The sequence below is a fragment of the Trichoderma harzianum genome, assembly GCF_003025095.1.
Source record: "Trichoderma harzianum CBS 226.95 unplaced genomic scaffold M431scaffold_1, whole genome shotgun sequence".
Lineage (NCBI taxonomy): Eukaryota > Fungi > Ascomycota > Sordariomycetes > Hypocreales > Hypocreaceae > Trichoderma > Trichoderma harzianum.
This window is the reverse complement of record NW_020209249.1, coordinates 561,583-588,614: the sequence shown is the minus strand read 5'-3', so window position 1 is coordinate 588,614 and position 27,032 is coordinate 561,583. Positions and strand designations below refer to the sequence as shown.

Sequence of the window (27,032 nt, the reverse complement as noted above, 5' to 3'; positions counted from 1 at the left end):
TCGCTAGTATCTACTACTATATATATATTTCTTTAATAGCTGCTACCATAATTATTTTTCTCTAGTAGCTGCTATTATAGCTATATTGTAAAATTCAGGTGTTGGCTGAACAGGCTTTCCTCTACAAACGCGTGGGCTACTTATTGAGCTGATTGGGTGCCCATGTTGCTGAATGTATGCACTTATCCATTTTGCAGTCTCGCTTTTTCTGATCTCCGTTTGGCACGCTAGCTAATGTATTATTCACGCTGAATTGAATACTAGGCAGACATTTAGGCACTACTTAGACGGATAAGCTATCCTCAAGCCTTGCCATTCGTCATAAGCGTTCTAAATGTGACGCTGCAGAGGTCATTTAGATGGACGCTACTCAACTCATCATGGCCGTATGTGACGTTTTTATTCGAGCCTGCACCTTTGTCACGAGGGTTTGGTTGAAAGATAATAGGGTCGTCCTTTGGTATCTTGTTGAAGCATCCTTGTATAGCCGTCTTGAGATCTGTGCGACAAACGAAATTAACTCTGCATAGGAATTTCTGCCGGTCTTGTCTAGACACAAGCACAGCGACCTTGAGCGAGGCGGGAATGCCCAAGGGTTGCAAGGGGTTCTCCGAGAGAGTCCACGTTGCGACGCGGTTGGAGGGTCTGTTATTAATAACACGCATTGCACCGCTCAAAGTAATGGCGTTGGACAATGTTGAAGTTGTCGACTTGTCCCACTTGGCAGTGAGGCCGAGATTGGCAAACTGTTGTATGCCGACAGTGGCTTCGATGCCTTTGGTTATTGTTTCTTCTTGATGTGTCGGCATTAAGCTGTATGTGTCTTGAAATACTATGTCTTCCACTTCAATGTCACCATCGGCTGAGTTGGGCTCGAACAAGAGCTTGATAGTTGACTCAGAAATCCTGCGCGAGCCTTTGGGTTGAATAAACCACTGCATGACGATTAGACTCGCATAACGATCGCTTTCTGGAGAGAGAGCTCCATGAATGACTTTCTCAAGTTTGCAGGTAACATCGATTGCTCCAGTTCGTTGAAGAACTTCCGCTCGATGGTAATGATTTGGCGTGGTGTTGAAGAAATGAAAACCGCTGCCTTTTTCGCCTCCTGTCTCGTATAGGTCGATGGATATTGTCTCAAGATCACCGCCGTGCCCATCAAGGGAAGAATTCTCAAATACGGCTCAGGACACATCTTAATGCAAACAGAAAGAGAAATATCGACGCAGACTATGCAGCGCAGGCATTCTTTGACCCCCCATCTTACTGGATCGAAGAAAAAGATTTTCTAATTCGAGAAATTCAAGGCCGTTGACAGAAAAGTGCTCATGTTTTGCTCAGCGCCTAATGATGGGAAATTTACAGAGCTAGACTATCCTAGCGGTCCATGGCCCGGCCATTTCTTCCGCATTGGCGCTGCAGCGGCAGATGGAACTACTTTCAAATGGACTGCAGACGTTGGCATCACGTATGTCTTGCTAGGCGTTGAAGTGGTTGCGAACCGCAGTCTACACGCTAGAGAAAGACTTACCAAACGTGTTGGTGACGTCGAGTGCGAGACAGGATCCAGCGTCGCTACCGCACTCGCAGCTGGCCTTGCTGCCATGATCATTTACTGCATCAAAGCGAGTATCTTGACGACAAAATTGGTGAACCAAAACAGAGATCCGATTGTGGGGATTGCCATTACGGACAACGATGCAAATATGATTGCGAATCCTGAAGCAATGAAGCGGGCATTTGCTCGCCTTGGTCGGGTCACAAATGCCAACTTTATTCAAGTCTGGGGAAAGCTAGATCATTTTTAGCGATACTCTTGAAGTGTTGAACGGGATAGAGTTGAAACCAGAGGAAAGGCTGAAATATCTGAAGGAGTTTATTGACTTTAGATGTGATTTGGCAAGTTCTATCAGAGCTTAAAAGGTGCTCAGAGTCAATAGGATGGTTTCATTAGGGTGTGCCATAGTTGAAGAACCATTTGCTATTACAATATCTATAACTGATGGGACTTGTTTCTAATCGATTTATATTCTTATAACCTTAGCCTGTAATCTATACCCTACTACTCATTCTTAGGACTCGTGTCAAGGTGTCTTCCAAGTCCTCCTTGTGTTGTGACACACATACAGTTGATTGAGCTTAGATAGCGTATGACTATAAACTATTTCTTGACGGTCCTATTGAGTTTTGCCCACCCATCCTACTCTTTCTTCCAGGAAGATTTATTATGCACCGTAAACTCCTCCCCGTTGTTCTCCCAGATCGATTTGTTCTGCGCCACAAACTCATCCGTGCTCTGCGGTGGGTGGCCAATAATCTTCTCAAACAAATCATTAGTACCAGCCATAAGACCATCACGATGCATCTCTCCCGCTGTGTCGAAATGTTGCTCCAGGTACGGAATATCAACGGGCGAGAATGACCGAATCAAGACGCTGGCCTTGACTTGCTCGAAGCGAATTTTCCTTCCAAGGTGCTTCGAGAGAACATCGGCAATCTCGGGCGGCGTCAGCTCTGTAGGGCCAGCGAGGGGGTATGACTGTCCCTCATGGCCGGCCGGGTTCTCAAGCAGCGTGGCGGTCAACTCTCCTATGTCATCAGTAGAGACTGAGGCAAATTTGCCCGTTGGGCTAAAAGGAACGGCGAAGCGATCTTCGTCCCTAACACTTTGCCGGCATAGACAAGCCATTCATGGAAAATCGTTGGTTGCAAATGCGTGACAGGCGTGCCAGCCCAATCAAAAACCCGCTCCGAAAGCCAGTGATTAAGGGAAGCATTGCTAGGGACTTCCGATCTTGCAACGATTTGAGACATGTTGACAATGTATTCGGCTTTGGCCTCTTTAGCCGCCTGAGCAAAGATAGTAGTGACCTCGATGAGCCCTGGCTGTACAGGATACACAAAATAAGCTCTCTTGACGTCCTTGAATGCGCGTCGGACCGAACGCAAATCAAGGAGATTTCCAACGACGACTTCAGCGCCTTGAGCTTCAAGTTGGCGCGAGCGATCATCCTCCTTGTGGACAAATGCACGCACAGAAAGACCTTTCTGCAACAGATACTTGATTGTAGTGCGTCCAGTGGACCCCGTGGCGCCAGTGATGAGAATTGGAGTCATTGTGAGACTGATTGTTGTAGCAGTATATACTTGACAAGGTTGCGGGTTTGACGTTCAAAGTATCTGTGAGTTTAAAGCCTATGGTAAGATTCTGATGGGTAGTGATGAGAAACGATTCGCCTGGTGCCATGTCTCTGACATTGTATTTATACAACACGAGTGCTCAACAACATTAGTTGAGCGGATCAACGACTGTCTCCAGCTTTGACGATTTGAGAAGCCACCCCCGCCATCTGTTTGGCCTGCTTGGGTGATTAGTATACTCTCCAATGCACGTCGGAAACATTTGAGCCAAAACTTAATAGCAAGTGTTGGGGTAATCATCCATTGGAACTGAGTCTCGGCTACGGGGGAAGTAATGTGCTACCACTATAGCAGTTGAGAATTGACCTTACTAGCCGTGCAGCCCTGGTTGCCGTTAACAACTCTCTTTTAAGATTACTAAACAGTTTCATCATTCTATACATAGGTCGGAGAGCCTGGTGCCTGTTGTGTCCGCCAAGCATAGGCTGGTATAGATAACTACAATGTCCATTACGTGTATCGCTGCCTATCACTCCTCAAAAGGGCCAGAGTGGATGAGGGTAGGATCTTTGGTAAGAAACAAGCACTCCTTAGTATTACGTGGACATTTACTAGCACCTACTGACTAATAACCTTTGCTGTAAGGCTACTTTTATATACTGCAGAGTGTGAAAGATAATGATCTTCTACTCTTTATTCATCACTCACCCCACCTAAGTTGAATGTTGAAGCTATACTAATACACATCTCTCTCACTTTCGTCAACACCACAAATCTCTTCACTTTAATGATATAATGATATCCGCGATCCATTCAGTTATCACAATTACCACACCCTTTGAAACCCTTTTTGTAATATCGCAATACGCTGATCCGGGGTCACGAAGAATTCTTCTAAACCGCGTGCCTTCGGAGAATGTGTGGATTGGTAATCTTGTTGGATCAATAGAGGGCTCTTCGAGATTACCGAGGCAGACCACAGACGAGTTGTCTAAGATACAGTTCGCACTTTTGGGATAGCAATATATACAGCACTCTTCATCATCTATGGGAGACAGTACGAGCACAGTGCAAAACCCACTTTCGTCGTTCAGTAATCATCATATAGCGTTCAGTAATCACGAGTGAAGCCACAAGTGTCATCTTGCTGAGGGGCACGGTCTACGTATCTGTATTGTAGGGGATACGTATTAGGATTGCAAGACTTATGGATTCGTAAACATATTGCTGCCTCAACTATGGGTAGGCGACGATGTATCATATTGAGCTGAGTGAAGTAGTTGAACTGGCAACAAGAATAGATGTAATTATTGCATACTAACCTTTGTAAAGTCTATTAGGGACTAGGTTCATGTAGTATAAAAGTTTTGAGTGACATCTTACTCGCTAGATACGAGGATTGTATTTGGTATAACGTAGCCGTAGAATGAGTTGGTGTTGTAGTCTGTTAGTTCTTGAGGAGAGACAAGATTCTAACCAGATCACGCAATCCTTGCCTCTAAATAACACGTCTCCTACAAATTATATCTGAAATGAATGTTCTGCCAATCTGTGATATCAGACTCTCCGTTAATTTTACCTTGGTACTCCGATTCTTCTGGCGTCATTCCTAGTTCCGCGACCTTCTTAGCCCGTCGTCTGTTCTGAGATACATCTTACCGTCACGTTAGCGGATGAACATTGTCATACAAGAAAAACTTACAGTGTAATCGCCACAGGACAAAGAGAATACCCTGCGCTGCGTACATGATGCCACATATGACAAGTGCAGGGACATATCTGGGTGCCCATTCAGCGCGAAACGTCTGAGACCCAATAGCATTGCCAATGCACACTGCAATGAAAATAATGGCGCTGGTGACGGACTTTTTAGTTCTCCCGGCAACATTGGATGGTAGCAATGTCCAGATTAGCGTCGCCGGTAGTCTCCCTGTTGCCATCATCAGATAGAGACCCCATCGAGTCCATAATAAGCCTTCCTTGGGCAAGAGTCCCAAAGTCAACAGGCCGATAAATGACGGGATAGTTGAGGCTATCATGAGGTAAACTAAGGCATTTTGCTTAGCAGAAGTTTGGTTATCAAGAGGCAATCACGATCTCACATCTAGTTTGAGGCTTCTTCAGCGACCAGAATCCGCCCAGTAACAACCACGCAATAGTTAAAAGATCCAATGGAATGATGCCTTTGACTATCGTCTCCAAGTTAGTAAACCCAAACGATACAAAAACGAGATTGCCAAATGCCGCCGTTCCGCCAAAGGGTATCCCGGCAGCAATAACTGTGAAAAAGAAGAAGTAAGTCTGAGGGTCTTTGAAAGCGTCTTGGACTTGGTCCCAACACCATGAATGGTGACCGTCAGATCCAGTCTGGTTATTGGCAACTCTGGTAGCAACGATGTGTTTCTCCTTTTTGGATAACCATCTAACTTCGTTAGGTGTTCCTACAAAGATCAGGGCTACAAACGATAGGAGTATCGTCCATGACCCCAGAAAAATGCTGATCCATCGCCATGAGCCAAAAGCGCTTCCATGTCTTTTGGCAGCGTTTCCAATTCCGTACATGACCAACTGCGCTATAATATCAAAGCCACTGTTGGCCGTTGTCCAAATGATGGATCGCATGGTATGCTCTTGGCTGATGTAGAAAGAAGCTGTGATGAGAAGAAAAGCAGGGGAAATTGTGCATTCGAAAAGGCCTTGCAAGGATCGCAGTGCTACAGTTTGGGCAAAATCTTGAACAAATGCGATGCAGAGGACAACGACGCCCCAACAAAACATGCAGATAAATAGTATCTTATTCACGCTGAATCGCTGCATCAAGTAGTTGCCAGGAGGTTCGCCTACGAGATAGGCAATATAGAACGCGGTCGTCAACCCTATTAAGAGACGTCATTAGCATTTATAGCCACATACTGTAGGCTTGTTATGAATACCACTCACACGATAATTGCTGACCGACCAATCTGATGTCACTTATCATTCCAAACGTTGCTTGCGTAGAGACAGCCGTTTTATCTGCCTGTTGGGTACCGTAGCATAGCCACATGAGCGGCAGCAGAATGCGATCAATCTTTTTGAGAACACGCCTGTATTCATCTTCGGTATACTTTGCATTGACTGTATCCAAGACAGTACCCGGAGCGCTTGTCACAACATTCATCTCAACGGCTTCTGTAACGACGACGCTGTCATCCGGAGGCGCTTCTTTCTCTTCTCCATGCAAAAGTGCTGCCATGGTATCGAATCGCGAGATCCAAACGCAATGTCAAAGAAAATGAGGGGATAAATTGTGGCACGGCTGAGTTGCACAAGACAAGGTAGCACTGATATTAGTCAAAGGCTGCCCTGAAATTATGAGAGTGAGGTCTTGTCTAAGACAATTCAGTGATCCCTTCCTGTGAGTGGATCATTAGGAGTAAGAAACGGGACGGGCCATTCACAGCATCGTAATAGTGTTTCTTTTTGGCAGATATTGGGAACCTGTAGCTCTGGAGCACGTAAGAACACGCAAATAAATATTTTGAAGAGCTATCTTGTTTTTGTGTATCGTCATGTAGCATCTAGGCATACATGAGCCAGGGGCTACAACCACGCAATGTAAACTAATAGGGCAAGTATCACTGGGTATCTAAACATTAATATCTCCATCAAATTCATGAAAGACACGCAAATCTCTGTAGCCGAACGGCGGGATTTCTTTTTACTTATACCAGCAGTGCCATAAGTTGGTAGCCACGGACTGGATAGCGCCCATTATGATAGATAGGTCAATCGCCAATTTAATCACTACAATGTCTATAACAGACAGTCTATATAGATAAAGAGTCCCGGCACCCTGAGAAATGCATGTCCTTATCGTCGGGGACGTAATCTGAGACATCAATCAAGTTGTGAAACTCAGCCCGACTGATCTTCACACCGCATTACAGGGTGGGGTGGCGATTTTAGCGATCTGGAGGCGAATAATGGAAAACAGCTCGCTACCGTCGCTACCCCACAACTCCATGACTCGAAATAACTGGACCATAATACCAAGATCATCTCTGTGCTGCTTGAGCGTCTGGTTGAGATTGGCTTCGAGGCGCTTCAGCTGTGCTTGATGTGTTGCAAAGGGAAAAGATCCTGGAGGCAGGGATTATTAAAAAGAAGAGGGATCATCACGCGTATCCTCTTAAATAAATAATTTCAGCCTGTGCACAATTTGCAGCTTTACTACTGTTGACTCAAAACAAGTCTATACTTGTGACATTATAATCATTATGCTGCCTTCTTGCAACAACAACAATGATGTTTCTGCCAAACCGCCAACCGATAATTTGTCAGGGCGACTACCAAAACCACCTCTGACAGGCCGCTGCCAATGTCCCGAGGATCCCGTTGTCTATAACATCACCTCGGAACCACACTCGCTCAACGTGTGTTACTGTCACGAATGCCAGCGCCAGACCGGATCCGCGTTTGCTTTGACTCTGGTTGTTCCGTCTACAGGCGTCAAGATGGAGAACCCCAGAATGCTTCACCAACTTCGGAACTTTGAGCGCAGAACAGAATCGGGCGGAATCCGAGGAGGCGTCTTCTGCTCCAACTGTGGCGTTCGACTCTGGCATTTCGATCCAGCGAAACCCGAATGGACAAGTGTCAAGGCCGGAACGCTGGATCAGAAAGTGGACTTTGGAGCTGCACAGCATATTTGGACAAAGAGGATGTTGAATGGCATTGTTTTGCCACCAAAAGCGGAAGCGCACGAGGAGGAGCCTCGCTTTGGTCCTGTTTAGACGATCAACCACCAGATGCTAGGACAGTGTAGTTGACTCTATAGTGGATTGGTAGACTTATTTCTCCAAGTTGCATCTATAACTAGACGGAATCTTGGTCCATCATACCCCAAGTTATGAACAATAGCGCATGATTGCCCCACTGGCTCTGCGTAAGCCACTGTTCGAGATAAAGTCTGATTGATTGGACGCCCTCTTCAAACAAGACTACAGTCCTTATCTAGCACCCTGTCATATCCTCTCTTTTCCACTTCGTAAAAAGAGCATCTTGCCCAAGCCAAATAACATGAACCTTCAATACCCATAAATACTTGTATTGCGTGTGTTTTGTACAATGGAAAACAGTATACTCTGTTATAAGAACATTCGGGTTAAAACTGGATGCCAAACATGCCGGAAACGACGAGTGAAATGCGACGAACTCAAGCCAATATGCAAAAGATGCATCAAAGCCAATGTCATCTGCGACGGCTACCAGAAAAAGAGATCCGTCCCATCTCCAAAACCAGGGATCAAGACACCGCCATGCACAGAGGCAGAGACGGAATCAACCTCAGTTTCCAGTATTGAGCGCACGGCTTCATCTTCGCCAGAGTCTGCTAGATATTTACCGTCTCCGCGATCACCTTTTTCAGCACCGATACCACCCTCTCCAAGGACAAGGCACCGCTCTGAACTCGCCTTTTACCACCACTTTGTAACAAGCACCGCGCCGCGGCTCTTTGACCTGGAGCACATCACCTTCTGGCGGGATCACGTTGGCAGCATGGCGTGGGGAAATGACTTGGTCTTTGAAGCAGTCTTGGCCATTGGAGGAATCCATCAAGCCTACCTTCTCTCGGCCTCAGAATTGACCGCTGAAAGCATGATGCAATCCAAAGTCTCTGGACTGCGCTCATACGGAGAAACCCTGAGTCTGATGGAGTCACAGACGAAGAAGCATGGATGTACTAATATGCAACCGGCCATTGTCGCCGGTGTGTTGCTTGCATATTGCGAGGTAAGATTCTTTTGCTACTTATTCGAGATGCCCACTTGGCTGACATACTGACCGATTATTAGTGCATCATGAATCATATCAAGCCTGCTGCATTGCATCTAAAAGCAGCTGGGCAGCTTCTAAGACCAAATCTCTCGCCGGATATGTCACCGTATCCTGCTAGCTATGAGGCATTGCACGCCACAATTGCAAAGCTGGACTTCCTTGCTCAGAGTATCGTGCCATATTCACAACCATCCATCCAGAAAGACTCGTTTGATGCTTGCAATTATATGGGTGTCCCTGATTCATCTTCTGAAGGATCCGTCCGTCGCTCAGTCTCCAGCGAACGGGTTGAACTTGTCCAGATCATTTCCAGGTTTAACCATCTTGACAACATTATTTGGGGCCCATGGTCTAGCAAATCTTCGCGACCAACCTCAGAAGCTCTGTCGCGTTTCCAGATGGATTTGCTGTATTGGAGGGTCAACTCGCTTTTAACATTTGATGGATGTTCGGAACCTTTGGCAATATTGCCGGATTGTGGCGAACCACTGGACGAGCTTTCCATCCCTCCGGAACCTCTCTTCTTCCAAAGCAGTTATTCAGCTCTCAGTGCTGCACTTTACAATAATTACATGGCGTGTAGCTTTTCCATGCTTTCTAATGGACATGACCTTGATCGCAATGCGCTGTGTGCTTTCCACTACGTCTATCAAAATCTGCGCATCGCTGAAGGATTGACTGCCGCGACTCTACAAGACAGCGAAAATGTCGATATAAACATCTCGCTTTTGTTATATCTCGGCTTTCGCCGCTGCTACTCTAGAGAGTGGCAGACATGGACAATTCAAAAGCTTCGTCAATGTGGGCAACAAGGACTACTCGATGGCAGCGCATTTGCAAATACGCTCGAAAACATATACCATCTGCAGCTACGAGCTGATCTTCAGTCAAACTACGCCATGAAACCCACTTACAATACCACTGGTCTTTTGCATTCGAGAATTCTTCCACTGCTTCAACCAAAAGACGAGAGCGATAAATGGGTGGCCTACTACCTAAGACCAACTGCAAATCTTGACCATGAAGACGTTACTTTGTGCATAATTGCGCGAGCTGCCTGGAGACAGGATAAACGAGGAAACATGGCCTCTGTTCAGTTTGACTTTTACGATAATTTGGCTGTTGCTGACGTTGATGTGACGGGTCTTCGTGACTGGATCCAATCGCTGGAAGCATCATCGTTACCTCGAGATGAATCAATCTGACATCGGCATTACTGATTATCTTAATAAACTTAAATGTTGATCAATTTATCTTGCCTCTCTATTGTAACTGATTCTATAGCTACTATTACGCTATCTTGTAACTTGTGAGATCTTACGAGGCATATCTTGTGCCGAAGATCTACTGCAGTCCTTCTCTCATACTTTTTGTGCATCTCATCAAATATGATCATTTTCTTCTTTCCTCTTACAATTTAAAGATTTTACTACTCTGTTACGGAAAAAACGTTAGCAAAGTCATTCTCGCAGACACCATCATCTCTACTGACCTCTGAATGCCCAGCTCAAGCTCAGCCTCGTCAACAGCAAAAGTGATCCGGAACCACCCCGGTCGTTCTGAGCGATATGCTTCTCCAGTAGCTATCCAAACCTTGTTGTCAATCATTCTCCACGCCAACTCCCGCTCGGCCTCTACTGTAGAAGAGGAGAGGTGTTTCGATAAGTCGACCCAAACAAACGGCCCAGCGTGCCTAACACCAGTCAGAAAGCTGTAAAATTGGCGATGCTCAATTGCAGACTTACGCTGGCACATATGGTATGTCGTGCTGCTTCAAGAGCGCAATGCAATGCTCATAAGCAGCGGATAATCTTTTGATGAGTGTATCGAAATAAGTGCTTAGAAAGTCAGCATCGTTCAAAATGCCACACCATGCTGTGTCGGCCAAAGACGATGGCCACGCGAATTTCCTGCAAAGTCACCATCTTAGTGCATGTAGCCTGCAAAAGTGTGTGTGCAAAATACTCACGATACCGCACGCATGGCAGCATGCAACTCGGGGTTTGCCTGAGATACAAAGGCACCAAGTCTGATCCCATTAGAGCAGAAATCCTAGGAGGATCTTTAGAGACAGAGCCGTAGCAGGCGGGAGGATGACAGCTTACCTTGCTCATACCATAGAGACAATGAACAAGAGATGGGTCGATGTATTTCTCAACGTCAAAGGTGAGGATAGAAGTGAACGTTGGTGGAGTGGGAAAGTCTGTGCTCGCAAAGATGGAATTGGCATACACCTCGTCACTGGAACATACTCAGCAAGTGCTCGGTGTACTTTCGCCAAATGTTTCACCCACCTGATCAACTGTATCTTGTACTTTGCGCATAGCTTGAGGTACGCTTCAAGCACATGGGGCTCATAGCATACTCCAAAGGGGTTATGCGGATGGCACAGCAGCAGTGCTCTCACAGGTGTCCCGTTCTGAATGGACTGGACCAAGGCATCTTCATAGCACTTGACAGCCTCCAGTGACGTGGGGTGAGTGGGCTTTGGCTGACGCTCAAAATCGACGAGAACCGGTTTGACGCCCGCACGGTTTACCATATCACTGATGAATCCCACGTACGTCGGACGACCGAGTAATATTCCTTCGCCAGATTCGCAGAGGCAGAAGGCAAGGCAGTCGATTACCGAAGATACGCCTGCGAGGACTGTGACTTGCTTCAGTTCAAGGGGCTTTCTAGGGCGGAAAGCTGTGTTATTCATGAAACTGGCGATACTTTGGCGTAATTGGTCTGAGCCAACAGAGCCGTCGCCATATGTGAGGGACCGCTTGGTGATAGACAAGTGAGAGTTGATGTGCGAGGCTATTTCGTCGTGCCTATGATACAGATAAGAAAAGGACAATACAGTGTATCCAGTGTGCATAGTCTTACATCAATCTGTTCTCTGCCACCCCCAGAGACACTATTCCCGATGGATTGGTATGCACGTCGTAGACATTCGATGAACCTCTGCCCATGATACTTTTGATGTCGTTGGGCTGAATGTTGGATAGGGCTCGTTGTGACAGCATCTTGGCGGCAGTATTGACTTGATAGGAGCTAAGCAAAGCGATGCGTATTGCAGGTTGTCAGCGCTGTGAATCGCTCTAACAGCTAGTAGAGTGTGTCTCTCACAAAGAGGATTTCATCTTCATAATTACTGAAAGCCGTATGTCATTTAATACAAGTGATGACTGGAAGGCCCATGGCTGTAGCAACTCCACACAACTGCCATCATGTGTTTACTACTCAAGCTCCATCATCTTCATCAGACGAGGCAAGAAAGATGATGTGACGTAAATGGATCTGACACCGACATGCCAGAGACATGACCAATCATCTTGTCCAGCTCGCCAACATCGCTACCCCACATGGCGCTATCAACACTTGCGACTGAGCTACTGAAATTGGTGGATTTAGTGTGGCAGAGAGCTAGAAGACACTCCAGGCTTTCTTTCATCGGAGAGGGTGGAATGTCCGTGAGGAAATCGGAGATACGATGACTTACAGTTACCTCAGCCTACATACATACACTACATCAATATCGACAGTAGCTATTTTCGCTATCTTGTCTGTATAACAAGCGACTTGGGCGTGCTGTGTGGGGTGCCAATTTTGGCGAGGGAGGCCATTTCATTGGTGATTGCAGCATCACTTGTCTTGCTCTCTAGATCGGACCTGATTGAGAAACAGAGCTTTAGTAGACTTGATCTGTACATAGAAGTATCTGTCTTTATGTGCCCCAATATTGACTTGATGCCGTACCAAGCTTCAATGAGTTGACTCGCTTAATTTGCTCCCCTCGCTTGCATGCCCGGCAGAGCGCTGCTAATAAAGCTACATGTAGATTTAGTTGAGTAGATGGAAGGATTTGGAGAGGTGAATCTCTTACTTTTTGATCAATCAGCGCTATCACTTACGCCTTTTTTTTTTTTTTTTTTTGACAACGCGGATACCGTTTCGGCGTCGTCTAGTACCTGGGCTTTGATGAACGAAGAATTCTGTCGGGTGCTTATCACTTGCTCCTAGTAATAACGGTCCCACGAAAGTCTTATAGCATCTATATTACATAGAATTAAAGTAGCAGATACTAAAAAGAAGGGAGCGATAGTAGTAGATACTGTAATGAAATATTAATAGTAGCTGAGAGTAGCTGATAGTAGTGATAGCAGTGATAGTAGTAATAGTAGGAAAAGTAGTACACAATTTGAACAGCTAGGTATTTGCTACTAAGGTACTAAAACAAAAAGGCTTCCCTCAGATCTCCTTGTGATACTTGAACCGTACGCAGTCGCTGGGGTACTGGATTAACAGCTTATTTTCTGTGTAATGAAGTAATGCACCGATACAGCTATTGTTGATGTGACCCCGGCACACATCAGCCCATGGTATATGTAGGGGGATCTGTAATATAATTAGTATAATTATAAAATAATAAATTGTAGTTAAAATGACTCACATTTTGTTCTTCCAGCTGGGAGCAGCTTTGGGAATAAGGGGCTCCGAGCATCTCTCCACTAGCCTATTTTCCTAATTAGCCGTTATATGTTATATAAACATATAATGTAAGCTTACTCTACTTCAACAGGAGGCTCCGAGCAACGCTCCATTGTCCTATTTTCCTAATAAGCTATTATATAGACTATATATATATATAATATAAGCTTACTGTCACGACCTGGCTCTTATGGTCGCGACAATAGGCCTACAGGTTAGACGGTCACGGATAAACGCCGGACCGACCAACCAATCAGACACGGATCATTAGATTATTTAATAATTCAATAATCCATAAGCTAGATCATTAGGAATTCTAATAATCTAAGGCAGGATTATTAAATCCTTTAATAATCTAGTCTAGATTAACTAGATATATAAGTTTACTTTATATTACTTATTAAAATACTTAAATAGCTAGTTATTATTAATATAATAGTATTTAAATTAAATACTTAGATATTTCTCTCTACAGCTAGTAATAAGATTACCTATTACCAACCAAATTACTTTGCTAATATAAACTATAAAACTATTTTAAGGTTTATCCTTTAGAAATAGCTAACCTATACTAATATATAAGCACTAGTTTATTATATAATAATAACTTTTATTTAGACGGTTACCTTAGACCTATGGGTAATAAAAAATTTTAGTAAAAAACGTAAATACTAATATTTAATATACCTAAAAATAATACTAATTACAAAAGCTAAGCTTTAAATAATTATTTAGATAATAATATTAAGCTTAAAGATGCACTAACTAAAAATATAGTCTCTTAAGCTAATTATAATAAAATAAAGACTAAGTTTAAAGCTCTTTAAACCCAGCTTTAGGACCTTTAAAGTAATAAAAGGGAGAAAGGTAAGGTTTTTAAATTAATAAAGCCCGAACCCTTTAATAAAGATTTACGTAAAATAAATAAGTTCTTTTTAAAACTTATAACCTATTTTAGATATTTCCTATGTACCCTAAAAGATAATAAAGATAAAGTTACTTTTATAGGAAGCTGCTTTACTAAAGATGCTAAAATATAGTTTTAACCTATTATATAAAATTATAAAAAAAGCAGGATTAATATAAAAAAGCTTAAATCGCAAACTAAAGAAATTTACACTAAGTATATAAAATTTTAGGTATAACTTAGAAAGTTTTTTAATATTATAAATAAATAATAAAAGGCTGAATAAGAACTTTATTTTATTACCTAAAAAGGATTACTAAATAAGTATACGTTAACCTTCCTACGCCTATTAACTAAAGTTAACTAAACTAAGGAAATAAAAAAGGAAGTTTACTATAATAGTGTAAAACCTAAAGTAAAGGATAAACTTTTTAAAATTAACTATAAAAAGATAACTTTTATTAACTATACTTAAAAAGCTATTAAGATTAATAATTATAATTAGGAATAATAAAAAAAACGGAAGTAAGAAAAAACTAGAAACTTCTATAATATTTAACCTAAGCAAAATTAAAAATACTAAGCTAACTAAGGAAAAAAGTAAAATAACTACATTACTTCTTTAAATAATAGGTAACTAGGACTAATAGACCTTAGTATTATTAAAGTATAACGTAAGAATATTAAATACTACAACTGTAGAAAAAAAGGATATATAAAAAAATACTATTAAGCACTTAAAAAAAAAAAAAATAAGAAATTTACGCCTATCCTAGAACTTAAGGAAAACTAAGTTATTAATACTATATAACCCTTAGTAAACTATAACATACTGCACTTTTTAGTATATTATAATAATTAATACTAGACGTACCTTAGCGATAAATAAGGTTTTAAATAATCCCCTAAAAGACCTAAGCACGTATAAACCCTAAATACGCTTAAGGAAGTCACCTAAGAAAACATAGCAGAGATTAAATGCTAATATATTGCACTTATAAACCGTAAACAGTACTAAGAAGGTATAAACTATATTAGAACACTAGTTTAATAAGCCCTTAATAATATAAATACAACTACTTAACTATATTTAGGTAACAATAGAATAATAAAATAAGAAGATTAGCCTAACTTCAAAGATAAAAAAGAAGTTATTTATAAATAAGAATAATAAGAAAACATACGCTAATATAATAATAATCTTTAAAATACTATAATATAGAACTATAATATAGAATATATAGACCTTAATATTACTAAACTATATAAAAACTGTAAATCCTAAGAACCTTAGGGGCTAGGATATCTTTGTAAATAGGAACCCTTAGAGGAACTAAAAGCCTAAGTAAATAATCCAGACTAAATTATCTATAATAATTAATATTATATAAATAGCCCTAAAGATAAACTTAATAGTCTTTTAGATACTGCCCTACTAGTAAGCCCTATACTAAAGGAGCTCTTTAAATAATAAAGTAAGATTAAATAGATTAATCTATACACTGCCTACGATAGAACCTAAGTACTCGGAAACCAGTTTTAATAATATATTAAGACTAACGCAGATAAATACCTAATAGCCAAGGTATTAAAATTAACCATCTACTTTATTAATAATATCCTGCTTATAAACTAATATAATAAAGCTAATATTATTAACTATAAATTACTATTATATAAATAATATATTATACTTAAACTCTAAGAATAATATAAGGACTACGGAGCTGTAGAATATAAATAAAAAGAATTTACGCTTTATAATAAGGATTATTATAAAAGGCACTATTATTAACGCCGCGCCTTTATATACGTTACCTATAACTTAGAATAGTAAAGATTTAACCTTATAAAGTATAGTAATAATAATAAACTATAAGGAATTAGCTAAAATAACCTTTGGAAATACTATAAGCTTACTACTAGATATATACCTAAGCCTAGATATACCTAGTGTAAACGCTATAATATTTAAAGTAAAGAACCAGGATAGATTACCTTAGACTTAGATGATATTAATATTAACCTTTATAGTAATAATTATTATAATAGCGTTGATAATATAACCTATTATAACTTAAATACTATAACAGGAGGAAAAAAATTATGGAAATTCCTAGTAAACGGATAGTTAAATAATAAACTAATTATAGTCTACATAAGCTCCAGAGCTATAATAAGCTATATTATATTTTAATTAATTAACTACTTATAGTTAAACTATTATAAAAAGGAGAAACTATATACCCTTATAAGCATTAAGAAATAATAATTTATATATAATAACAGAATTATTAACTATAAGACTAATTACCTTATAATTTAGTTTAGTAAAATTAAAAATATATTTAAATTTAATATTATAAATATTATAATATATAATATACTTTTAGAATATAACTAGCTTAAATTATATAACCCTAATATTAACTAAATTAAAGGCTAGGTAAAATAGTAAACTTATCCTAAACTAATTAATTTTAAAAATATACTATAACTAAATTAAGAGGATTAATAAAATACTATAATATCCCTGATAATAAAATTAGTAACCCCTGTATTAAACTAAGAAATAAAAAAATACATAGAAAAAGAAAAAGCTATAAAATAAATATAATTTAAGGAGCTAAAGAAGCTCCTAAGGATAATTAAATATATTAAAAAACTAAAGAAAAAATAGCTTAAATTTCTTAACTTAATTATTCAGAAGGTTAAGGAATTATACTACTAAGACTAATAAATACTAGAACGTTTAAAGAATATACTAATAAACCTTTAGTATATACTAGTCTTTAATAAAAAACTAAATATTAGACTACTAAAATATAGCTAATAGGATTATAAGATTAAGCTTATAAATAATAAAGTCCTAACATTTAATAAAATCTATAACCTAAGTACTACTAAACTTAAGATACTTAATAAATAAATTAAAAACTAGCTAAAGAAGGGCTATATTAAACCTTCTAAATCCTTAGCAGAATATCTAGTTATATTTATACCTAAAAAGAATAGTAAACTTTAACTTATTATAAACTACTAATAATTAAACGTAATAACTAAGAAAGATATTACGCTGCTACCCCTAATTTCGGAAATTAAAGATCGGCTTATAGAAGCTAATATCTTTACTTTATTAAACCTTAAAGGAGTATATAACCTTATTTAAATTAAAAAAGGTAATAAATAGAAAACCGCCTTCTGTATTAAATATAAACTTTACAAATACCAGGTAATACCTTTTAGACTTATAAACGCCCTAGTAATATTCTAAAAAATAATTAACTATATATTATAAAACTACGTAGATTATTTTATTATTATATACCTTAATAATATCCTTATTTACTTTAAGAACTTAGAAGAATATAAGAAATATATTAAAAAGGTATTATAAATACTCTAAAATAATAAACTCCTAGTAAAACCTAAAAAATATAACTTTTATATATAAAGGGTTATATTCCTAGGATATATTATTACCCTAGGCAAAGTCTAAATAAACCCTAAGAAACTTAAGGTAATTAATAATTAAGAACTGCTATAAAACGTTAAGTAGGTATAAAGCTTCTTAGGACTTATTAATTACTACTAATGCTTTATTAAGGACTTCTTAAAAATTACTATATTACTTATAAACTTAATAAAGAAAGACGTTAAATTTAAACTTATATAAAATACTTAAATAGCTTTTAACTACCTTAAATAAGCCCTTATAAGTATACTAGTACTTATAATATTTAACCTAAATAAACCTATTACAATTAAAACCAACGCCTTAGATTACGTAATTAGAGGAGTATTTAGCTAACTAAATAATATAAAAAAGAAAAGACTTAGGCCTATTACCTATTTTTCTAAGAAACTATATAAATTAAAACTTAGATACCTTATCTATAATAAGGAATTTCTAGCTATATATTAAGCGCTTAGTAAATAATATTAAAGATATTACTATAAAGGAAGCCGATTCTTAGTAATAATCCTTACGGACTACCGGAATATTACTTACTTTATAATAATATAAGAACTATCCCGTAGATAAGTTAAGTATTATAAGTAACTTTTTAAATTTAAGCTTATTATTAAATACTATAGCGGATTAAATAACAAATACGCTAACGTATTTAATAAATGCCTAAACTACTTTTAAAAAATACTAAAGGTTAAGGTATAAATACTAGAGAAAAATTAGTATAAAGACCTAGTTATTTAATTAATTAATACCTTATACTAAATTAAGATAAATAACCTGATTATTAATAATATAAAGGAATATATTAAAAATTAGGAAAATAAATAATACTTAAAAGGTATTTTTATAAATATTAAATACCTAATATTAGATAGACTTATCTAAGTACTAGAAGACTTATAAAATAAAGTAGTAAAATTAGTATATGTATATAAACTTAACGGATACCGTGGAATTAGAAAAACTATATAATAAATTATATAATACTTTAAATTTAAAGGTATTAAAAAATAGGTATAAAAGGTTATATTAGAATATATAATATATAAATAAGCTAAAAGTTCTAAATATAAACCATATAGACGACTATAACTATTACCTATACTACAATAACTATAGGAATTAATCTTATTTAATTTAATTACTAAGCTACCTTCTTTAAAAAAACCAGTTACAAAGGTACTCTACAATAGTATCTTTATAATAGTTAATAAACTTATAAAAATAGCCTACTTTATACTCTTTAAAGAAGCCAGCAATGCAGAAGAACTAGCCTATATAATAATAAAATACGTTATAAGCAGCCATAGACTACCAGGAGATATAATCTTTAATAAAGGAAATATATTTATATTTAAATTTTAGAAAATACTTACAGCTAGACTAGGAATAAATTATAAGGCCAGCACGGCCTACTATTTATAAATAGATAGATAGACGGAAAGAATTAACTAAATAATTAAGACCTATTTACGCTATTATATTAATTTTAAATAAAATAATTAGGTAGAACTACTCCCTGTTATATAACTTGCATATAATAGCATAAAATCAAAATTAACTAGTAAATTACTATTCTTCCTAAACTATAAATTTAAATCTAAAGCCTACTAACTGCTAAGGTAAAAGGAAAATATTAAAAAAGCTATAATTAAAGTAGAAGATATAATTAAATTATATAATAAACTACGATAATAATTTAAATTTGTTTAATAAAGGATAATTAAATATATAGATAGAAATAGGATTAAAGGACTAACCCTTTAGGAAGGGGATATAGTTTAGTTATACTAATATATATAAGGAAATAAATAAGTAAATATTAAAATAAATAGGGTAAGTAATAAACTTAATTTTAAAAAACTTAGACTTTATAAAATTTTAAGAAAAATTGGGGAAGTAAACTATAAACTTAAACTTCTAGAATAATAGGAAAAACGCAGAAAATATATATATTTAATATTTTATATTTTTCTATTAGAAAAAGTATAAATTAATAAAAAAACTAGAAGGTTTATTTAGGATGAAATTATTATTAAAGGAGAGGAAAAAGAATATAAGGTAAAAGATATTAATGTAATAAAGACAGGAGAAGACGGTAAGTAATGCTATAGGGTATAATAAGAAAAAGGGGAAAAAAAAGAAGAAATATAAGAACTTATTAAGTATTTTAAGAACTTAATAGCACTAGTGGAAAAACTTTATTAAAGCCTAGGAATTGCACTAGCTTAGGATCTATTAATAATATCCTTAAATAATCTACTAGTTTTAAAGAAGCGGGGATAACTTTAGAAGAACCCTTTACCGACTGCGTTGTAGCAGCCTAATAAGCAGCCTCCGCCTCCTTATACTTAACCTTATTTAACTTATTTAAATCGGTAATACCCTATGTAATAGTATAACGTATTCGCTTATATTAAATTTTCTTTTATTTTCGTAATTAAGAAACCTTTACAGCTAACTTAGCTAAAGTATCCTTAGTAGATTTAAGCTTATCCTCTAAACGGAAATATTAAGTAAATACCTAATCTAATTAATTAATAGTTAGACCTCTTACGTTATAGTATAATTTATTTAGTTATATATAATTTAAATATTATAAAGAATTATCTAAAGATAATAAATACTTATTAAATCCCTTTAAAATATAGAAGGAATAACGCTTATCTATTTTATTAGTACCTTTAAAAATAGATTTAAATAAACTCTTCCGCTTCTAAGTTTTAGGATATAAAGTTTTAAAAACACAGTCTATTATAGTTAAGTAAGTTACTGTATAAAATAATAAATATTAGATAAAGAGCGCCTATTAATAAGTAAGTGGGGAATGTACTATTTATAGTAAGGTCTTAAGGATAAGACTAACAGGAGGGGGATATTATATTACAACCTAGCTTTTATAGTTGTAATAATAGGCCTATAGGTTAAACAGTTATAAATAAACACCGGACTAACTAACTAATTAAATACAGATTATCAGATTATTTAATAATTTAATAATCTATAAGCTAGATTATTAGGAATTTTAATAATCTAAGGTAGGATTATTAAATCCTTTAATAATCTAGTCTAGATTAACTAGATATATAAGTTTACTTTATATTACTTATTAAAATACTTAGATAGCCAGTTGTTATTAATATAATAGCATTTAGATTAAACACTCAGACACTTCTCTCCACAGCTAGTAATAAGATTGCCCGTTACCGACCTAATCGCTCCGCTAACATAAACTATAGAACTACTCTAAGGTTTGTCCCTTAGGAACAGCTAACCTATACTAACATATAGGCACCGGTTCGTCACACTTATACATTTTCGGCGGATGGTGGTGGGGAGGAGGAATTGTTGCTGGGAGGAGGGGGAGAGGCGGAATGGGAGCTGAGAGGAGGGGGGCTCATTCGCCCCAGGATTTCTGTTTCGAGGCTGAATATAGTAAGTTAGTATAGTTATATATTAATAATAGTTATAAATTTACTTCGAAGCCTCGTCCCACTCATTCCATAAGGAAAAGCCCCACACTCGATTTTCATAGCTATAGTATTTAATTAGTCAGAATAAGTTTGCAGTAATAAAACAATAATATGGCACAAAAAGAATAAGAATGGAATGGGAATAGAAAGGGGATGGGGGTAGACATAAGTAAAAGAAAAGACAGGAATAAAGATAAAGAGGACGGGAATAAGTAAGAACAGGAATACAATAGACATAGAGATAGAAAAATATAGAACGCGAATACAATAAGAATAGGACCGTATCAATGTAGTAAAGTCGAATGAGTATAGAATAACTTACCTCATTACGCTGATGCTGTTGCTGTTGCTGTTGCTGTTGCTGCTGCTCTGGTGAATGTTGATGTTGTTGCTGCTGCTGTTGATATGTTGATGCTGTTGCTGCTGCTGTGACAAATGTCGATGTTCGGTGCAAGATGGCGTCAGTGCTCGGAATGTTGATGTCGCCACTAGTGTTGATGTTGATGTTGATGTTCAGTCCAAGGGTCAAAATTTTCGGCTGCTCACTGGTATTTATCATCCTTCAATGGTTCGGTATGACTTTCCCTTATCATCTTGTATTAAAGTCAATTTGTTTTGGGATCTCCTGCCTGATCTACCATCGCTTCCAAAGGGCCTTCCTCCTGCTCTCTGTCTCTGTTTTTTTGCTCACCATATGTACGATGCGCAGCTGCTATTTTAAGACACTCCCAATTTATTTGCTGGTCTTGCAAATTCACGACGGCGACGTCACAACGCTCAAAGGCGTCACCGGCGGAAAAGTCCAAGGCTTTGTCTATTGGGGAGGCCGAGGCCCGCCTGCGATGCTTCTTGCGGGTGTATTTTCCATTGCGACATTCAGTCCAGTCCGATTTCATCTCTTGGAGCTTTGTATTAGCGGCTTGGTTGGGGCGCGTGCTCATAGTCATATCGAAATAGATCCTGTCGCGTGGTTGCCAAAAAGAGGGACTTGCATCTTGTTTCATCTACATATTGTCATACATTGAAGGGAATTTCCACGCCTGAGATCTATTGCGCCGACGCATCGCTTAATCTAATAAAGCCCTTCCTCTGCACCAATCCTAAGCATGTCAAATTAATCGTAATACGCAGACGCTAACTCTCTTCCTTCCGTGTTCATCAAACGCCGTAATCCAGCAAGTCTGGCCGGCAGAGGGTCCTCCGGGTGGATTGGAAGACTATCATAATTTGCATACGGCAGCCCACCAAATACTGTATCCTTGAGCGTACGATCCGATTCTTGCGAGAGTTCGTAAAATAAATAGGGAGTCTTATGAGGGGCGTCAACTGCATCGACCCATTCCCAGGCACGAATACTAAAGTAACACAAAAATGTGTGAGCATTATTGGAGGCTAGATGCAGCGTATGGGATCCAACCACTTACCCGACGAGATTGCCGAGGGAAATCAAATCTCTTCCATCAGTATTCTCTACTCGCTTACGATCTGTAGCCCAAATGTAGACTACAGCAAGCCAATCCCCCACCAAAGATTGACTCATTTCCGGAGACATGAGCGAGAAGACGTATCGTCGCCCGCATGTTATTTCGGCAGGCGCATTATCTGACTCTACGCGGGCGCGTATTTGATTCGAAACTTTTGGTGGATGGTCTCGCCACGACCTCATCGACCATCTGTCCTTTTCATCTTTCAACTCCTTGGGAAGGTCGTGGCAGTATAGGCGCACAAGCATTCGCCATGGGGGCGTCCGCACATACTGATAGTCCTCGGGAGAATAATGACATGATACCAACCATCTGAACGACCGTACTGGGGGTGGTCCTTGATGAGAACGTTGTGAATTGAAGAATAAGTGCGTAAAAGCATTTCTAATATCCTTCATCATATATCGCCAGCGCTCCTTCTTCATGATCTTGGCTATGATTTTATTAGGGTCTTCGTCGTCGATGGGCTGTTGCAGCCACATTGGAGACCATTCATCCCTTCGCCTTCGCAAAGGCCATTGCGCGTGCTCCGGAAGTGAAGGGCAAGCACATGGTGAATAATGTGTGCATCGACATGGGTCGATAATCGGAGCTGCGGAATACGCAGGTGGTGCAGGAGAAATATCCATGGCTGACATTTGTCTCCAAATGACTCGGGTTTTGGGGTTAGGTATTCGAGAGAACAAAGATCTGCACTGGCTATTCTTTTTCTATTCTTTTTAAATACTTTTCAAGAAATCGGCCCGGCACAAAAGTGTATATGCCTTTGTGGAAATGGTTGTCTTGAAGCTTTCGGCGTATCTCATTGTGGCGGGCCTTTGAGGGGTAGCTTTTCCCAGTGATGACCGCTGGGAGATACTTATCAGATGTAAATTACAGTCAAGCAAGCCCAAAGAAACTCACTGGACTGCATTTTATGAGATTCTTTGGAGTGAACAAAGCCACGTGTGCACTCCTTGAATGTGGACACGGCCCAGGTATCAAGCCATCTATGGATGTGTATCACGAGATCCTTCAAAGTCATCTGCTAGCAGCTGGGGAATGCTCCCTTAAACTAGCTCAACGAACAATAAACATATCACGAGAAATTAAGCTTGCCTAACAAGGACCACGGCGCGAGAACAAGTCAGTGGCCCATTTGACCTAGCTGCTGTGGCCACAGTTAGGGGTCATCTTCAGTTGCATGGCTTGTCGTATTTATTTTTCTGGCTATGAGTAGACGATTTTATTTTGTATCAGTAACTTCTTCTTGTATAGCAATGTAGCAATGTAAATGCTACCTAGGTAGAGGAGGAAAATGAAGATATAATTAAGAGTACCTACCTATTTATGTTTACGGCCGAGAGAGACTGTAACCGTATGGTCCTTCACCCTCGGAATTAGGGATTTTGAATGTAATAAGTCGGTAGTAAAGGTGAATATCCATGTACGGATCCAATAGTAACAGTAGCTTTTTTACCTTGTTTAATCTGAATGCAGATGTTTTGTTTGTGTTCAGCTCTAGATCTGTAGGGGAGAGAGTGCACGAAAATTGTGGTTATGTAATCAGCGATTCGTGGTTGCCCACCCGATGCCTCTCTTCGTCACCCACCGAATTTCTCCTCTACACTCATCATCATAACAAGGCACTCTTTGCACGCTCATTTCATCCTCCTGTTTCTTTGATCACCAAATTCTGCGATGAATGCAGTTACGAATTGAAACAACCGTTGATGCGTTGAAACGATTTTTGCCTGCAATGCAACCTCCGAGCAATCGTGCCGTCAAGGCTTCCGGCTCGGCTTGCTCAATTGCATCGTTTTAGCCTGGGAGATTATCAAGCCCGTGTCATACGTGGGTGTCTCTTTTATTTCTCCTACGTTGCTAACAGGAGCACAGCTGACTCTTCTGTGTTCAGGCAACCCGATTTCTTTGCAGCCTTGGAACCGCGATGATGCTCGGACCCCGCCTCACTTCGTCATCCAGCTGGGCGTGGAACTTGGCCACTGATTTCTCTGTCCTACTACAAGATGCCGTTCTCTGTCCTACCAGATAGCGGGTTGAACCTTGCTAGTGTGCTGGCGAGGCTCTGCTGTGATTTGTCCGCCCAGGCACAGCAGAGCACAATTGCAGGGGTGGACATGCATGTTGGGTGCCCTCAAACAAGGCTGTCCTATTAAAAGATGACGATGGAGCATCTAGGCGCTTCGCAGGGCGGCTATTTGCAGGCCAAATACAGCAGCCCTCTGGAAATATATACAGGCATGCAGCTCCAAGAAGTACGAGTGCGCATCTCATCATTTCCTATCCATCTACTCCAAATGAATGCTCTCCCATTTGCGCCGCCAGAATGACTGTCGCCAAGCCAAGCAGCGCATTCCTCACCTTCTTCTCCTCCGGCCATGCCAATTTCTTAGCTCTCTTCTTGACAACGCCCATTAGCACTGTGTTGCTCTACTGGTCGATTAACAATATTCTTTTTTCAGGCTCTCTTCACGACTTCATCGAATCGAATCGTCCGTCCGTACAGTTTGCTGTGCAGCTGATTGCCAATTTACTCTCGCTCTGCCAAGTCTTGGTGATATGCAGGCTCATCAACTATGGAGTCCGAAGGCACCTCGCGGCCGGCAGCATAAAGCTAGACACTCTGAGGGCTTGGATTGACGCCATGGAGCCAAGAATTGATCTCGGTCTTCCAATTCGCTTTTTGTTACCTCTGTCTGCCTTTGTGGCCCTGACAATGATCTTGTCCGCGCTCTGGGCTGCTGCCCTTACACCGGTCCAGCTATGGAAAGACGTCGACCACACTGTCGCTATTCCAAGCTGGGGGAACTTCACCCTCGTCAAAGAGTATCCTTCCGAGGTTGGTAGCGAAGGAGCCACTATACAAAATCTCAAGGGCCGGTTTTCGTATTCTGTCGGCAATCAGCTACTTGGAAGTCTTCTCGCCAGCGCCTCCTCCGCGACTACTATCGACGGCTCTACCAGAGTCCATCAAAAGATGGACAGATCCAAACTCACGTATATCGGTCGCTCTTACGGGATTGGTTCGTCAGCAGGATTGGCAGACGAAGATATTCTTAGCAATAAGCTCGCGATCGGATATGCGTTTCAAGAGGTGGGATACAAGGCCGATACAAACTGCATCTACAACACTTCGAGCGAGTTTTCCTTATCGCCAACAGTCGTCGATTTGGTGTACGCTGCGAGCGGACCTCTACCCGACAGTGACAATGGACCCGAATATTCAGATTACATTGGCCACGATATGGACCGCATCGTCTCTATTGGAGTCTCTCATTTTGCCAATGAATCGGCTGATGAGTATCCACTTCGAAAATATTTGGCGTTTGCGACGGGCTCAAACTACAAATTTTTGGACAAGATCCAGTGCGAGATTGACTTTGTTCCAACGCGATTCAACGTCACGGTGGATTTACAGGGCCAAAACATCACCGTCAAAGCCACAAATGATACGACGGTCAAAGATATAAATCCAAGTAGACGCCTCAAAGGTACCGTACTGCGTCAATTTGAGCTGATTGCCAATGATGAGACAAATCTTTACATCTCAACGGTTGGGACGGCATTCAATGCTTCCATCACCGATTTCCGAACCTATGCCGACTCCCCGGGTCATTCCAGCAACTGGACAGAGACGAAAATTATCCTCGCTGCTGTTGAAAACTCCATTACTGCCATGACGGATGATATGCTGGGCGCCTATGCGGCGGCACAGCTCATGGTCGGCAATCTGACTCAAAGCACAAGCGCTACACTGCGGGTGACTGCCATGGCTGTCGGTGAGATGAAGTACAGCATTGCGGTATTCGTAGTCAATATTGTCATCATTTTGTTGTTCCTAGTCGAGATCATTAGGACTAGAGGATGGAAAGATCTACCCGATTTCGACGTCGCAGATGTGCGTCATTTGATGATTGCCGCTTCAGAGGGTGGAGTGGAGCTGGGAAACATTGCTTTTGGGCAGAGACGCGACATTGGAGACATTTCGATACGATATACCACATCGAGAAGCGGCCGCTTTGCCATTGTCGCAAATAACAAAACCGAAGACACGGCCTTGATAGAGCACGTACGGGTTTTGGCGCCGAGAAAACCTTCGATTACAGAATTAGAAAATATGATATGAGTCAACGTTGCCACATGTCACAACATCCATGGCCCATACATTTCACACAATCACGGATGACCTATCGCTGTTCACACTCCACACATCACTCGTTCCAGGAAAGTTAACAAAGGTTTCGCTCAAA

General features: G+C 39.6%; 8 protein-coding genes across 8 annotated transcripts; 3 read left to right on the top strand and 5 right to left on the bottom strand.

Annotated features, from left to right (window-relative positions):
• Positions 1-265: 265 nt before the first annotated feature.
• M431DRAFT_536795 (hypothetical protein) lies at positions 266-1,606 on the bottom strand (the record flags this gene model as incomplete). The annotated part of the gene is made up of 2 exons (XM_024921005.1): positions 266-1,136; positions 1,532-1,606. The coding sequence occupies 2 exons, from the start codon at positions 1,604-1,606 to the stop codon at positions 303-305; spliced, it is 909 nt and encodes a 302-aa protein (XP_024779782.1). The 3' UTR covers positions 266-302.
• Positions 1,607-2,200: 594 nt separating this feature from the next.
• Positions 2,201-3,117, bottom strand: M431DRAFT_476639 (hypothetical protein; the record flags this gene model as incomplete). Its single annotated transcript, XM_024915481.1, has 2 exons — positions 2,201-2,630; positions 2,666-3,117. The coding sequence occupies 2 exons, from the start codon at positions 3,115-3,117 to the stop codon at positions 2,201-2,203; spliced, it is 882 nt and encodes a 293-aa protein (XP_024779781.1).
• Positions 3,118-4,436: 1,319 nt separating this feature from the next.
• On the bottom strand, positions 4,437-6,428 carry M431DRAFT_103290 (hypothetical protein). Its single transcript, XM_024911515.1, has 4 exons — positions 6,082-6,428; positions 5,244-6,017; positions 4,844-5,188; positions 4,437-4,795 (listed from the first exon to the last, which is right to left on the bottom strand). The coding sequence occupies exons 1-4, from the start codon at positions 6,374-6,376 to the stop codon at positions 4,656-4,658; spliced, it is 1,554 nt and encodes a 517-aa protein (XP_024779780.1). The 5' UTR covers positions 6,377-6,428; the 3' UTR covers positions 4,437-4,655.
• An 873-nt stretch (positions 6,429-7,301) lies between these two features.
• On the top strand, positions 7,302-8,026 carry M431DRAFT_171763 (hypothetical protein). The gene has a single exon (XM_024913032.1). It carries the CDS (start codon positions 7,401-7,403, stop codon positions 7,914-7,916), a length of 516 nt encoding a protein of 171 aa, XP_024779779.1. The 5' UTR covers positions 7,302-7,400; the 3' UTR covers positions 7,917-8,026.
• Positions 8,027-8,201: 175 nt separating this feature from the next.
• Positions 8,202-10,216, top strand: M431DRAFT_130500 (hypothetical protein). Its single transcript, XM_024912452.1, has 2 exons — positions 8,202-8,916; positions 8,979-10,216. The coding sequence occupies exons 1-2, from the start codon at positions 8,251-8,253 to the stop codon at positions 10,164-10,166; spliced, it is 1,854 nt and encodes a 617-aa protein (XP_024779778.1). The 5' UTR covers positions 8,202-8,250; the 3' UTR covers positions 10,167-10,216.
• A 155-nt stretch (positions 10,217-10,371) lies between these two features.
• On the bottom strand, positions 10,372-11,975 carry M431DRAFT_206 (hypothetical protein; the record flags this gene model as incomplete). The annotated part of the gene is made up of 7 exons (XM_024913392.1): positions 10,372-10,390; positions 10,454-10,654; positions 10,707-10,871; positions 10,931-11,013; positions 11,067-11,202; positions 11,256-11,780; positions 11,836-11,975. The coding sequence occupies 7 exons, from the start codon at positions 11,973-11,975 to the stop codon at positions 10,372-10,374; spliced, it is 1,269 nt and encodes a 422-aa protein (XP_024779777.1).
• A 10,434-nt stretch (positions 11,976-22,409) lies between these two features.
• Positions 22,410-23,408, bottom strand: M431DRAFT_72717 (hypothetical protein; the record flags this gene model as incomplete). Its single annotated transcript, XM_024922059.1, has 2 exons — positions 22,410-22,650; positions 22,720-23,408. 2 exons carry the CDS (start codon positions 23,406-23,408, stop codon positions 22,410-22,412), a joined length of 930 nt encoding a protein of 309 aa, XP_024779776.1.
• Positions 23,409-25,108: 1,700 nt separating this feature from the next.
• Positions 25,109-26,908, top strand: M431DRAFT_71070 (hypothetical protein; the record flags this gene model as incomplete). The annotated part of the gene is made up of 1 exon (XM_024921854.1): positions 25,109-26,908. One exon carries the CDS (start codon positions 25,109-25,111, stop codon positions 26,906-26,908), a length of 1,800 nt encoding a protein of 599 aa, XP_024779775.1.
• Positions 26,909-27,032: the final 124 nt, after the last annotated feature.